General features: G+C 40.7%; 1 protein-coding gene across 2 annotated transcripts in view; it reads left to right on the plus strand.

Moving 5' to 3' along the window:
- The window catches only part of LOC132121259 (cGMP-dependent protein kinase 1), a 195,978-nt gene that overhangs the window by 140,100 nt on the left and 40,706 nt on the right, over positions 1 to 15,172 (plus strand). For both annotated transcript variants that reach the window (XM_059530483.1, XM_059530481.1), the window contains exon 8: positions 7,969 to 8,034. In XM_059530483.1, the coding sequence (XP_059386466.1) occupies positions 7,969 to 8,034 (66 nt within the window). The remainder of the gene's footprint in view (positions 1 to 7,968; positions 8,035 to 15,172) is intronic.

Raw genomic sequence — 15,172 nt, forward strand, 5'->3', positions numbered from 1 at the left:
TGATCAGAATTGATCTTGTATGCTTTCCTAAAACCATATTCTGGATGTATTAGAAATAAATCATAATCTTTCATCAAAATGCAATAACTTGCTCCACCTCCAAAACAACTTTCTTTTCCGGCTGACATTACCGATCTCCCTTATTTGTGAAGGCTTCCGCTACACTTTTTTTTCCATCTGCCTCACTCTGTAATATTTCATATTATGGAAGTGAGCTGTGAACTGCATTTAATTTGGCTTCTAATCTGATTTGAAATGGGTTTATATAAGAAATATTTGAGGCTTTATTTGCAAGGATACCATCTAATGGACTGGGAGCACTCATCTAATTTCAAGAGAAGATGAGACCGGTTGTGTCAGAACAGTCAGATGCACTTCCAATCCAATCCAACTTATATTTCTCATAGGGTTATGAACATTATCCTCTGCTCTATTTCCATATTCCTGCACAATCCCTCTGCTGCTGATTCAATAGTTGCCAACTGCAGGTACCTTCACTCAGTTTCCATTACGGCTTTCAATTTGTGTTTCAAGTGAGTTATTCCTTCTAAGCAAAGAGATGCTTTTCAGATGTCATTTCCACATTTATTTCCACATGATGGTTTTAGCTTCAAAACTTTTTGAACAGCTGCTGCAAGGAATACAGACAGAACAAATGCATTGGGGACCCCTAGTGAAGATCAGAGGAAGCGTTAGTGCAGTAATGGTGGTGGTTGTGACAAACAACAATCCATTTTATTGTTATTGTAGGGAAATTACCCTAATGAGTAGTAGAGGTCAAAATGGCTGAAAAACTACATTCGAATTATATTCAAATTTAAAACAAAATTTAAAACACAAAAACTTTTGGTTTCTCTTCTGAAGCCACAAAAATATTACTAATATATGTCAATGAAAAAGTGCGTAAAGTTTAAAATAATGTTTATAAACCAATTATAATTAAGTTGCTTAAGCAACTTCAAACAATACAGCATCACGTATTTATACATAGTTTAATACAAATAGTGGAAAGCCAATCACACAGAGTACATTTTTTCATTTAAAAACATGAGATGCAGTGGGATGGGGAAAAAAATCTACCATAAAGTCTCGATATATGTTAAACATGCATTCATTTTACATGGCATTCTAAACATGCAGTTCCTTTGTGCGAGATGCGAGTGCAACGGTGATGGATGTCCCTCTAGAAAATGCATGAAATATGTGTTCTGTGTGAACGGCTTTGTTTCAGTTTTGATGTAAACAAGATCTTGTGCACATTGATGTTTTCCTTTTCCACAATATTTTGAATGAACAACGAAGCAGTGCTGCACCTAGTGGCTTCAACTGGATTGATAATAACTGAGGTCAGGTAAACCTCACTCCTCTGATCTCGAGAGACGCACTAGCCGCAGGTGCTAGCCTCCTTGTTAGTGCGTCCGCCTCCCATGCAGGAGACCTGGGTTCGAAGCCCACTCGGAGCAAGGCTGAGGAGTGGTGGTGAGGACCTGGGAGAGAGGGGTTACACTAAAAAAAACATTATAATGCAACAACACTTATAATGCAATGACACTTACATCGTCATCAAATTTCGTGTGCCACTGGTAAGGCTGCCTCCTTAATGCACAACTAAAATTCGAATCCAACGTTTTTGCAATCAAATGTGTATTTTTATTTTAAATTCAACAAATATTCAAAATTTGAATTTGAAAGCCCTATTGAGTAGTAATAAACACAGTAAAGGGTTTGTACAGTGTTTTTATTTTTCATTTAACAAGCACACATCAATGCACTTGGCTGTTGTTCATTGACCCTGAAAAAAGGGGGAAGCTGCTAATGGACCAAAATAAAGAGCCTGTATATTTCACACAGAATGAAAGGTGCGTGCTTGGAAAATTAAGATTTGCTAGGATTAGCTTGAATGAGAGGGTAGTAGGATATATTTTGGCCACAGGGACTCATGAATAAATCATCTCTGGTTCACTATGGTAGACTATGCCAATCTATAAAGCCCAATTTATACTTCTGCGTAGCTGTGTAGTACGCCGTAGCCTGAAGTGCATCTCTCAAAAAATCTATGCGAGCAGCAATCACTGTGATTGGTCTGCTAGAACCCCTCCCTCCATATGTACTTGAGTTTTGTGTGTGTTTATGTGCACTTTAATATATATTAATGTTACACCTTCTTATATAAAATAAAACAAAGCGAAGAACAAGTCTCTTATCATTTATTATACTACACAGCATTATACATTATTATATCAGTAATTGTCTGCGAGAAACAATATTGATCTGCCGTGATACAAGTCCTTGTGGAGATGGAAATAATGTCATCTCTTCTTCTGATGTTATCTCCTTTTTGTAGTTTTAATTAATGATTTAATGATTTGATATTTATTTTCCGTCTTCACGGTTATAACGCTTCTCCAACGAGCCACTTTTTCTTCGGCTTTTGTTGCAGTACTGCAGGTTACACCAGAAACATGCCCGTGGACACTGCAGACTAGCGGTCTGGATGTGTACTGCATGTCGATGCGGACAACGACACAGAAGTAAAAATGAAAACTGACACATAGCCTAAGGTGTAAAGGCTACAGAGTAGGTCTGACGCAGAAGTATAAATCAGCCTTAAGACACAAGAGAGTAAAATGTAATTATTTCTAAGTTTTATGATTGTATCAAAATTGAAAACAGTGCTGAAAAACTAATCTAGACTTTGTTGTTGTAAAGTTTTAGCAAACAAAATATTTGACTAGCCTTTCTACCAAGTGGCAGATACAGTTACACCAAAATAACTTTAAGTCTGATTGGATGCACCATATTTTAATTGGTGACATTATACAATAACCAAACGTGTTAACATTAATGCATTTGATATCACAAGCTGACAATAAACAGTACTTCTACTGCATTTATTAATCTTGGATAAAGTTGATTTTTAATACATTTACACATTTAAAATTTAAAAAGTTAACTTAAAAATAATAAACTATTAATTCATGGTTAATGCATTAGCAACGATAATGTTTAATTAATGATTGAAGTCTGTTTCTGATTATATTGATGGATAGTTCCTAATTAAAATTATTTTATTAGCTACGATATATGTAGTAACTATTACATTTAAGCACAATCTATTTTTACCACATAAATATTTTGAGGGCCAAGGTATTGTCATTGAAGTGCATTTTATTATAATTGTTTGTTACAAATGTGTCTTGCAGCTGTGTATTTATAGTTATATATTTTGTGATCTATTGATCAATTGTTACTTTGTTTCTATTCACAAAGCCACCTAGTTAGATGGCCCTTGCTTCGATCTGAGCCCAAGGACAATGCAAGCTGATGAGTTGCAATATGGTGTGTAGTGTATTAGTTTTCGCCTAAAGAGGTGTCACTCCTTCACATGTGTGTTGTAGATCGTCATGTCTTTTGATCTCACCTCTCACTCTCAATTTTAATTAGTACACAATCTTGCATTTTTGTTTTGGTTGTTGTTTGTTTAGTTTCTCTCTTTTTTAGTGGTAGTATGTTTAGCAAATCAATCAGCACTCTGTTGAAGTGGGTCAAGTCAGTCTTTCATCTTAAACATTATTTTTATGCTGTTCTGAGTCTTGTTTGTATGATATGGGAGTTGCCTTGGATTTGACTAAGTAACAGGCATAACAATAGCTGTGGTCTTGTGGATTAAAGGCTGCCTGCTGCTTTGATGTGCAACAGCCTGTATGCTAAGTAAACTTCCATGTCCCTCTTAAACAAAACACTAAGTTGAGCCAAAACAAATAATTTCCTGACAGTTAAGGAGATGTTGACCATATCTTAGAATAATTGTCTTTTTCTGAAGTTTACACACCAGAAGGAAGTATACAAACACACATTGTATGGAAAAATCGAATGAAAACATGTCCGGATCACATTATCAAAATCATCTCAAACTAATTAAAGTAAAAATCTTATAATTTATTGAAAATGTTATGTAATAGGACAACATATAACCATGTATAAAAACATTTTTACTTTTTAAATATTATATCTTCCATTGAACTGGGAACAAGGGCTTTAAATTGTTTCATGATATTTAGGATTCCTTACCCTGGTATTTCTTCTATTTAAAGAATAGCATTGACATTTATACTACACTTTTTTGTATTTTTGACTAGTAGTCCTACAAGTTTGTATTAGTTATCTTCTTCAAACTCTTGTGTCCGTAGCTACAATTAATTTTCACTGACAGTACACAGTGTAAAGTGGCTTTATTGGAAGTTCTTTTGTTAAGAATGCATCTGAAAAGACATGTATGTAAATACATTTCCCAGAAAATTAAAAGCATTGCTATATCAATACTATTTCCTTGTCAGATAAATCTCAGCTATTGTTAATTACCACATAATGCTTTAGTTAACCTAAAAATAATTTCATTAAAATTTTCGGTCCCACTTTATATTAGGTGGCCTTAACTACTATGTACTTACATAAAAAATAAGTACAATGTACTTATTGTGTTCATATTGTATTGTAAAACACTTTTGCTGCTATTGAGGTGGAATAGGGGTAAGGTTAGGGAGAGGGTTGGAGGTATGGGTAAGTTTAAGGGTGGGTTAAGGTGTAAAGTATGGGTCAACAGTGTAATTATAAATGTAATTAAATGTAGTTTTTTTTTTAAATATAAGTACAATGTAAAAACATGTATGTACACAATAAGTACATTGTACTAAATTATTAATTAAAATGTAAGTACATGGTAGTTAAGGCCACTTAATATAAAGTGGGTCCAAATTTTCATTTACCCTCTTACTGTTTCAAACCCTGTATTATTTTCTATTTGCTTTGAACCCAAACTGATCACATTTTTTGTTTACATATATGAAACATACAATGAATAAGGGCTATCATACATTTATTTTTGAGTGTGCTAACCTATAATTACTACATTGAAGACCTCTCTCCATAGCTGGCACTTAAACCTTGCTTTCGGATTCTTGGAGAAGCTTGTGTCGTGTCACTTTATCCTGTTATTCTCCAGGCTTGATTGACGGCTCTGACCTTTCCTTCATAAACCTCACTCCATACTTGCTGTGATCTGCGCTCACTACATCCAGACTTTAACTGACAGCTGAAACATGTTTGTACTGGCTGGTCTTAACCCACCACTGTCTTTCTTTGACTCCATCCTGCTGGAGTCCTGAATGCTGTCATTGTAATTCAGAGACATCCCTCTGCCTCTGAAGTATGCCATGCTAATTGAAGGATGTTTCCCTGTGCTGGACTTTATCAGTGTCAGTTTTAATCTTCATGTGCGGTTGATGTGATAAGTGTAGCTGTGATGTGAATAGCACAGAACTGATGTAATAGTCACTTTAGGTTTTTTAACTGGACCTTATTCGCAAGAGCTACAGTATCTCTAATAGTATCTTAATGGAAGTTATCTTTTTCACAGTTGTACCGGGATCATGTCATATCTAATGACAGCCAGTTTGAGACGGTTGAATTCCAGCACATGCAGATGCATCTCAAGACAGCAAACACTAATGATACCCTAAAACAGACATGTCTACACAACTGTGTGGTGCTAATAGCAGACCCACATGTCAGAGATGAGGATGAGGGTGGCATTTCACTGTTTTCGTCTTTGTATTATATAAAGGTCACATTGAAAATATTTGGAAACATTGGAAACTCAAAACATTTTACATTTTGTCATTTATTTTGACACTTTTCAAATGCATACAAGCAAATGCATTGCCCCATAACCAAGGTTTTAATCCTAAAACCTGAAATTCAATCATAAAAAAATATTTTAATTTTTAAACGTGTGTGTACTTTCATAATACGCCATGTATTTGTGGATGTGGCAGGCAGTTTACAGTCTTTTTAAGGTAATTGCACATAAGTGGTTTACTGTCTGCAGCTGGTTTTGTTGATGTCCTTGTAATGTGTTTTAAAGTTGCTGAACAAATCAGTAATTTAAAGAACAATCAATGTAATTGTAAAGATGCAGCATGATTTTTGCTCGTTGTTTGAGTGGTGTTTGCCTCTTTAAAACTCTCTAGCACAATGCAAGGGGGTTGTGGATGGTTGTCAGGGAATTGTTATGCAGTTGCAGTGGATTTTCGTGTGTTGCAGTTGCTATGGAATTCAACAAATCACGTGATTTGAGGTACACATGTTCCTAGCCCAAACAGGATGTATTGCACCTGAAGTATAATATCTATAGTTTTGGTTTGTTGAAAAAGCATCAGTAATAATAGCTTGCTTTAGTAAAGAGCACTGTGTCTTGTGTTACATCAACACAATATCATTGAAAAATATTGACTCTACATGCACTTTTGCCAGAAACCTACATATACTCAGATTATTGAGTAATAAAGCCTTTTTGTTGTACAAGGATCCTTGCATAATACCATTATTACCTCAAAACACTTTTACCATAGTGCAAACTAATATATTTTGGGGTTTGCATCACAAAACCAGCTCCATATATATGTTATTTTTCAGATGTGGTAAACATGCTCAGTAGCACACCTGGTACATCATTGCACTTGTGATGCAGAGCATACTGGTATGAATCTTATTAAACATAAGTCACAACACTTAATAAGCAAGCTCTAAGACTCAGAGAATCAGGTTGTATCAATGCATTTTTATTTCATGTTGGCTTTGTTGACACTCTCTATTTAGGGTTGGGTTTAGTGTAGGTGTTACATTATTTTCAAATGCAATAGAGCATTACTCTTTTAGCGCCTCTCACCGGATATTTAATTTCCAAACTGGCACAATATGTACAACAACTAACATAATAAAACATCGCCAGATTTACATTTATCTGTTGCAAATAAAACTGAAACAGCGCCTCACAATGGACATTTCAGTTTGAAAGTGTCATTTCATTTGAAGAAGTGTAGCCACAGGCATGTTTTTTCCAATGAGACTGGGTTGTTCAGTTAAGCCTGGTTTAAGAGTTAGGATGCACTTCCTGTCTCTGTGTGAAGGCCATTCTCATCTGGTCATTGTAAACAGGCAGTGTGCAGCTGCTTGGAGGTGTCATTCAGAATTTTGGTTCACACACAATGAATTAATGTTGTGCCATGCGGTAAAAAATGCTGCACATTAATAATGGCCGATGATTAATACTACTCCAGTTGTCATTGATTAGGACAAATTATGTACTATGATTGCTAATTTTTCTGAAACAGTACAATAGACCGTGATTTGTTGTTTTCGTCTTATTACGTATGTTTACATGCATAATTATTAACTAGCTCAAATGAGTCTTTTTAGTAGCTGAGCTACAGTGTTCATCTGTCCCAGCAGGCCATACATGACACAGTTTGTAACTGATTATTTAATGGAATAAATCACATTATTTTTTGAGCTACTGTTCAATTTATTCTGTTAGCCCAACTTCACAAGGAAGTCGTGGCCTAGTGGTTAGCGAATCGGACTCACAATCGAAGGGTTGTGAGTTCGAGTCTTGGGCCGGCAGGAATTGTGGGTGGGGGGAGTGCATGTACAGTTCTCTCTCCACCTTCAATACCACGACTTAGGTGCCCTTGAGCAAGGTACCAAACCCCCAACTGCTCCTTGGGTGCCGCAGCATAAATGGCTGCCCACTGCTCTGGGTGTGTTTGTGTTCACTGCTCTGTGTGTGTGCACTTTGGATGGGTTAAATGCAGAGCACAAATTCTGAGTATGGGTCACCATGTCACTTTCACTTTCAAAAGTCTGATTCGTATGATTTAAGTCATGCTAAAGTGTTTACATGACTTTAAAAATACAACATTAATTAAATAATGGCGGTATAAAATTGTATATCTCAGTAACCATATGTGTCACAGAATAGTTATTTTTGTTGGAAAATCAACAAAAAAATATATATGTTGAATAACCATATCATATAAATGTGTGTGTATATTGAGTAATTAATCAAAAATGAATACATTTTAGAGTTTGGCTGTGTATGATTGACATGTATTTTTTGTGTCTCCACAGAGAAGACATCAGGACGGCTAATGTCATTGCTGCTGAAGCTGTCACCTGCCTCGTCATCGACAGAGAGTGAGTTATTTGTCTGTGTGTGTATACTGATGCTGTGAAATTTGATTAGTCTTTCATCTTTTCCACAGTGTGCTCACTAAATTACCGCCTCTAACTTTCTAATGACCTCATACAACTTTTACTGTGGCAAATTCATGCTAGTTTACGCGAGTTAACTTCAGGAAGCCAAATCTTCTTGTTTGCCATCCTTAGACATCAGTCTGTCTGGAAGCAAACTATGTCCTCACTTGAGTGGCACAACGTGTGACAAACCAGTAGGAGCACAATGCCTTGCTGCACAGTGGGACTCGCAGGCCTCCTATCGTCTCTGTAGACATCGTACTACAGAGACTTTGACTTTACCTTGGTCTGAGAAGTAGATATAATAATCAACCCCTCATGCAAACCGACTTTCACTCTCACTGCAGGAATTCGCCCATTATCTCAGTCCTGTCACCAGTCAGGGGTTTATGGTAATGCTCATTAAAAGACTGTTGTTGTTGTTATATTGTATGCCAGCTGACCTGTGATCAGTGGGAATTTTAACCACTGATTCATACAGCTTATTTCCTACAGGAATAGAACGCAACAGTAATGCTTACTTTTTAGCAACTTGGGATGTGGAAGTATTTGTACCTTTCATTTTCTTCATGGGGATGTCAGTGGATACAGAAAAAGAAGCGCAGAAGTTCCAATTGCGAGTTAACAGTTTATTAACACAGAAGATTCAGAAAGTTCCAGAGAAGCAAGGTACTGAGAAGCAGGTGGCTGCAGGGGTGCTCCGTGATGCATGGACTGCAATGGGCAAACGACAGCAGGAATCACAGAGGATAATGATAAAAGTTAACTTCACCAGAACTTCAAGCACTTCCACATTCAGAGCCGACATTGAGAGATCACGAACATGACCGTGGAATCGCTTGAAATGTCCAGTGCAGACAGCGAGAGGACATGAACAGATCCGTGGAACTACTTGAAACATCCAGTGCTAACAGCGAGAGAACACGAGCAGAACCCCAGTAGCACCTATAATGAGCTGAAAAACAAGACACGCTGTAATACGGTTCACGTTTTCTTCATGTGTGAAGGATGGAGACCAGGGTCAGTGTACTGAGGGTCGAGGAAGATTTTATTACTTCAAAAGAAAATAAACCAGAAAACAAAGTCGCGCCACATACGCATAAACATTCATGTTCACTCGCCACTAACGATTGACTGTTGCTGCGTCCTTCCCCGAGTCCTCCGGTCTCTCTCCCTCTGCTGATCCTCGGGCGGCTTAAATAGCGCTCCCCCACGCCTATCACTATAACGAGAACCAGGTGTTACTTGTTTCTCACTTGAACTACTTACCACCGCTCGTCTCTTCACTCTCTCTCCCGTCGCAGACCTCGCTGAACCACGTCTCCCCTGCCACACACGCATTAAATAGAGTGCTTGATGAGTAGCAGCACACAATCAGCACTCTGACATGGTAATGTCAATCATACACACACACAACAGGGCGAGTCAGTTAATGATGAACCGTGACAGTAACCCCTCTCCTAAGAATGCCTCCTGGCACTCCCAGGAGAACCTACCTGTAGATTGTAATCATCTATCAGGGAGTGATCCAGAATGTCCTTAGCAGGAACCCAACTTCTCTCATCGGACCATAACCTTCCCAGTCCACCAAGTACTGGAATCCATGTCCCTTTCGTCTAGCGTCCAGAAAGTGATGAACCAAATAAGCTGGTTCCCCATCTATGAGACATGGCAGGGGAGGAACCTGGGTAGGCGGATTAATGTGGGAATGAAAAATGGGTTTTATTTTGGACACATGGAAGACGGGATGAACTCTCCTGAACACAGGAGGAAATTTAAGGCGGACTGTCACTGGACTAAGGATTTTAGTGACACGAGAACAAACCAATGTCACGAGCCATACTGGGCCACAAAAATTGTTGCTTGACCAACAACCTGGTCCGACTGATTCCTGGATGACAAGCCACATTGGAACTGAATAACATCTGAACGTAAACCTTCCGGCATAAATAACTTACTCGGTGGACTCCCGGGCAGAGGTGTAACCCCTTCTAAGGCTGTGCGGACCTTCGATTCAACCCCCCATGTGAGTGTGGAGATAAAAAGTCCTTCAGGTAAAATACACCCGGGAGTAGACGGGCGCTCGGAATGATCAAAAATATGAGACAGCGTGTCCGGTTTGATGAATTTGGACCCAGGATGTTACGAAAGAGAGAAATCGAAACGACCGAACAAAGAGCCCACCGAGCCTACCTGGAGTTAAGTCGTTTGGCGGACCTGATGTATTCCAAGTTCTGATGATCGGTCCAGACAAATAAAGGTACCCCTGACCCTTCTAACCAGTGGCGCCATTCCTTCAATGCTAATTTGACTGTCAACAACTCTCTGTTACCAATATCATAATTATGTTCCGCAGTCAATAAGCGATGATAAAAAAACGTGCAAGGATGCATCTTATGCATCTTATCTTATTTTGCGCTGGGAAAGAACTGCTCCTACCCCCACCTCTGACACATCGACCTACACCACAAACTAACGTGACGGATCAGGGGCTATAAGGATGGGAGCTGAAACAAAGCGGCTCTTAAGGTTGGAAAATGCAGCCTCAACTGCATTAAACCATCTGAACATAATTCTGGTGGAGGTCAAGGCGGTCAGAGGAGTGGCTAGTTGGCTGAAATTGCGAATAAAATACAGATAAAAATTAGGGAATGCCAGAAATCTCTGCAGTGCCTTACGAGAGTCTGGGATTGGCTAGTCTATCACAGCCTTAACATTGTCCGGATCAATGTGCTACCCCTCAGATGAAACGATATACCCTAAGAACAGAACAGACTGTGCATGAAACACGTATTTCACCGATTTGACCAAAAGCACATTCTCGAGCAGCCTCTGGAGCACTTATCTGATGTGTTGAACATGTTCCTGGAGAGAAGAGGAAAATATGAAAATGTCATCCAGGTAGACATATATGAACTGATCGACCATGTCTCTCAACACGTCATTAACGAGAGCTTGGAAAACAGCAGGGGAGGCCAAAAAGGCATGACCAAGTACTCGAAGTGCCCCCTTGGGGGTATTAAATGCCATTTTCCACTCATCCCCCTCCCTTTTGCAGACGAAATGATAAGTGTTACGTTGATCTAATTTCGTGAAAAGAGATGCTCCCTGTAGCCGTTCAAAGGCTGAAGCCATCAGTAGCAAAGGATAAGTATTCTTTACCATGATGTTGCTCAGCCCTCTATACACGGTCGCAGAGAACCATCCTTCTTACCCACGAAAAAAAATCTGGCACCCGCTGGAGACGAAGAAGGATGAATGAGCCCAGCTGCCAAAGAATTACAAATATATTTCTCAATGACCTCCCTCTCAGGGTTAGAAAGTGAGTATAACTTGCCTTTAGGTGAAGAGGTACCTGGCAATAAGTCCATGGCACAGTCATAGGGACGATGCAGAGGAAGTGAAGCGGACCGGGACTTAACGAACACTCCCCTCAGGTCGAGATAGTCCTCCGGCACGTTAGATAGGTTCACTGGCTCCTCCTGTAACATAGAACATGAAACAGATGGGCATGCAGACACTAAACAATCCGCATAGCACTGACGGCTCCACTCTGAGATGCAGCCCTGTCCCCAATTGATCCTGGGTCTGTGCTTGGCCAGCCAAGGATGACTCAGTATGATCGGCACGAGGGGGGACTTGTCAGAGTGGTTACCGGACGTGATGAGTGTGAGCGAGACGGTGGTGTGTGTGATGTCTGGTAACATCTGTCCGCTGAGGGCGTGAATGGAGATGGTGTGCTGTAATGGAACCATCGAAATTCCAAACTGTCTGTCCAATGAAATGTCCATAAGATTCCCCTCCGAACCCGAGTCCACGAGCGCCTGACAACAGTGAGATCCTGTTGCCCATTGCAGTCTTACAGAGTGGAGAGTGGCTGACAAGGATTTATCCATAGCAATCCCACCCCACAGTAACCACTTAACTACTGTCGGGTTTGATCATTTACGGGACAGACTCTGAGATAATGTCCAGCCCTCCCACAGTACAGACATACTGACATCTACGATGTTGTCTCTCCTCCCAGGAATGCCGAGCCCTACCCACCTGCATGGGCTCCTGGTCGACTGAATGGCTGACTGCGTGACCACTGTTACCGCCGGGAAACCCCCGTCCCTCAAAGCACGTGATTAGCTGTGTCTGATCCATCCGTTGTTGTAGACGAGCGTCCACAATCAGCGCTAGCTCAAACAGTCTGTCGAGACTCTTGGGTAGCTTCAGGGTGGAAATCTCTCCTTGTATGTGGTCCCACTGCGCCTCCTCGTTCCAACAACACTCAACCGCCAGTGTACTAAATTTGGTAGCGTAATCCAAAAATGGGTCTCCTCTCCTAGCGCAGATCTGCGAGCTTACATGCCGCCTCACGTCCCGCCACCGCTCGGTTGAAAACCCGCTTCATCTCCAGAGAGAGTGTAGTGAATGAGGCACAGCAAGGATGGTGGTTCTCCCACACCACTGTCCCCCACAGAGCTGCGTGTCCAGACAGTTAGGTCATGAATAACACCACCTTGGATTCCTCTGAAGAAAATGTCACTGGTTGAAGAGAGAAAAATATGGCATATATATACTTAGTTAGGAATGCTCTACAGAGATTGGGCTCACCAGATTATCTTTCAGGTGTCGGTATCCAAGGCTCATGATGACTGGTCATGGAAAGAGGTTGATGAGGGACAGGCGTTGGAGTTGGCGCAGTGGGTGATGACAGATGTTGTACTTGGGTTGTTAGCTCGGACACCTCCATCACCAAAATCTGCACAGCCCGAGCTGTGGCGAGCGCCTGTTCGTCCTGCTGATCCATATGATGAGTGTTTTTAGCCTGTAAATACTCCTGTAAATCCGTAGTCCTCGCTGGATCCATAGTTGGTCAGTTCTTTCTGTCATTTCCGTGTCTTTCCCTTTAAATGCAAATGAGCTGGTACTCCGGGGAAGAGGGCAGAGCTTCAAGAGCTCAAGCTCCAGCCTCTGCAAATAAACATCCCACTGTTCGTACAAGTGAAGGGAAGTTCGGATCATTTTACTGACTCTGACTTTTGGGTCTCATTCAGCAAAATGAACAAATCTTTTTTCGAGTCATTTCGTTCATTTTAGCAAAATGTAATTAAAATGTTACGTGTTACTTCCTTAACACATCTAGTACTTAAGCAAACGTTGATCACACTACAAACAATACAAAACTAAAATGCTATAATAAACAGAATATATTAATTAATTATTTACCTGGGTCTTCAGTCTGTGATTAGCTCACCTCACCTCTTGTCTAACAAGTTATCGGATTTAAGTCATTCCTTAATCAAGTGACAGACCCATATGATATTTCTGACATTTTTGTCACTGTGTTTTTATTACAGTTTCTTGAGGATCTGTGGTGTGTTATTATTTTATTAATAAATAGAACCCTGTTAGAAATAAAATATTGATTAATGTGTCTTTTTGACTGTCTATCAGTAAATAAAAACTAGGCTATATAATAATACAATAATACAAGCCTACAATACAAAGTACTGTATTTATAGCCTAGTTTGTTCATTTTTACTCCAATTTTAAGTTTGCTGGTATAATAATTGCTTGACATATTGGTCTAATATATGTATAAGATGATTGCTCAAAAAGGACATAATGACATAAATTAAAAGCGAATAACATTTTGAATCCTAAACAAGTAACACTACAGTTATATAGTCTAATCTGAACGGTGAACTCAAAAGACATAAATCATACAACAAAGTAATTTTTGAAGATTAGAATCCACTGAAAAAAAAAACAGAAAAAAAAACAGAAAAAAAAATCTTCTTTATCAAGGTGATTTCGCCATCATATGGACAAAATTTAAAGCATAACCAACTCTTTATTACCACATTCAGTGTTATGGAAAAGTACCATCATGACAGAAATTAAAAGCAACAATTTGAAAACAGAAATACACCACGTAACTGCAAAAGTTAATAATAATTATAATAAAAAAAATAATAAGTACTATGTGTTACAGATTATGGTGTAGTGCTAAACGTAAAACAAAGTGCAAGAGGAGGATAAGGAATAAATGAGGAGTTTACTGATGATAACGAAGAATACAGACAATATTAACATGATAACATTTAGCATACATTCAACACATCAACAACGATATCAACAATGATAAACATCGACAAACAATCACGGACGAGGAGGAACTGAACAGAACGGGTATTTGAACACACAGAAGGTGATGAGGGAACTGGAAACAGGTGAGGATCAATCAATTAACTAAAACAAGAACAGGAAGACCAAAAAAGGAAACAGAAAGTTCATAAACGTGACAGTTCGCCCCCTCCCGGAACGGTGCGTCCTCGCACCGCAAGAGGAATACCAGCGGAGGGAGGGTGGGGGTTCTGGAGGCGGGCGAGGAGCAGGCCAAGAGCAGGTGATGAGGGAGCATGGAGGTAGGGACCAGGGCGGAGTGGATGGAGGGAGGAGCCAGGGAGGAGCCCGGAGCAGGAGGAGCCAGATGGTCCACCAGAGACCAGCCAGGACGGAGATCCACGGTGGAGTCGACGGCGGGAGGAGCCACGGTGGAGGAGCGGCCGACGACACCAGGGGGCCGACAGGAGGAGACTGCACCGGTGGGTGAGGAGCCCAAGATGGAGCAGCACAGCCGCAGAGCCAGGGTGACGTCGAGGATCCGGAGGGCCTAGGTGGAGCAGAAGGCTCTGGCGACCAAGGCGGAGGCGGGGTCCTGGAAGACGGCCGTGGAGCCGGAGTGACGGAGGATGACGGTGGAACCAGAGGGAAGGAGGAGCCTGACAGAGCCGGAGGGATGGAGTGACGAGGTGGAACCAGAGTAGTGGAGTCCCGAGGCGGCGGATGGTCGATGACTGACCAAGGTGGAGCCAGAGGGGCGAGGGAGCCCGGTGGAGCAGGTAGGATGACAGGCCACGGTGGAGACGAGGGAGCTAAGAGCCAAGGCGGAGCCGCTGGGTCGAAAGACCGAGGAGGAGTCCAGGGCTTGGAGGCTGGAGGCGGAGACAGGGCCTTAACACGCCAAGGCGGAGCTGGGGACTGGCAGTCCAGCGGCGAACCATCGCACCCAGATTGCGCGGAC

This window comes from Carassius carassius, chromosome 39, assembly GCF_963082965.1.
Source record: "Carassius carassius chromosome 39, fCarCar2.1, whole genome shotgun sequence".
Taxonomy (NCBI): domain Eukaryota; kingdom Metazoa; phylum Chordata; class Actinopteri; order Cypriniformes; family Cyprinidae; genus Carassius; species Carassius carassius.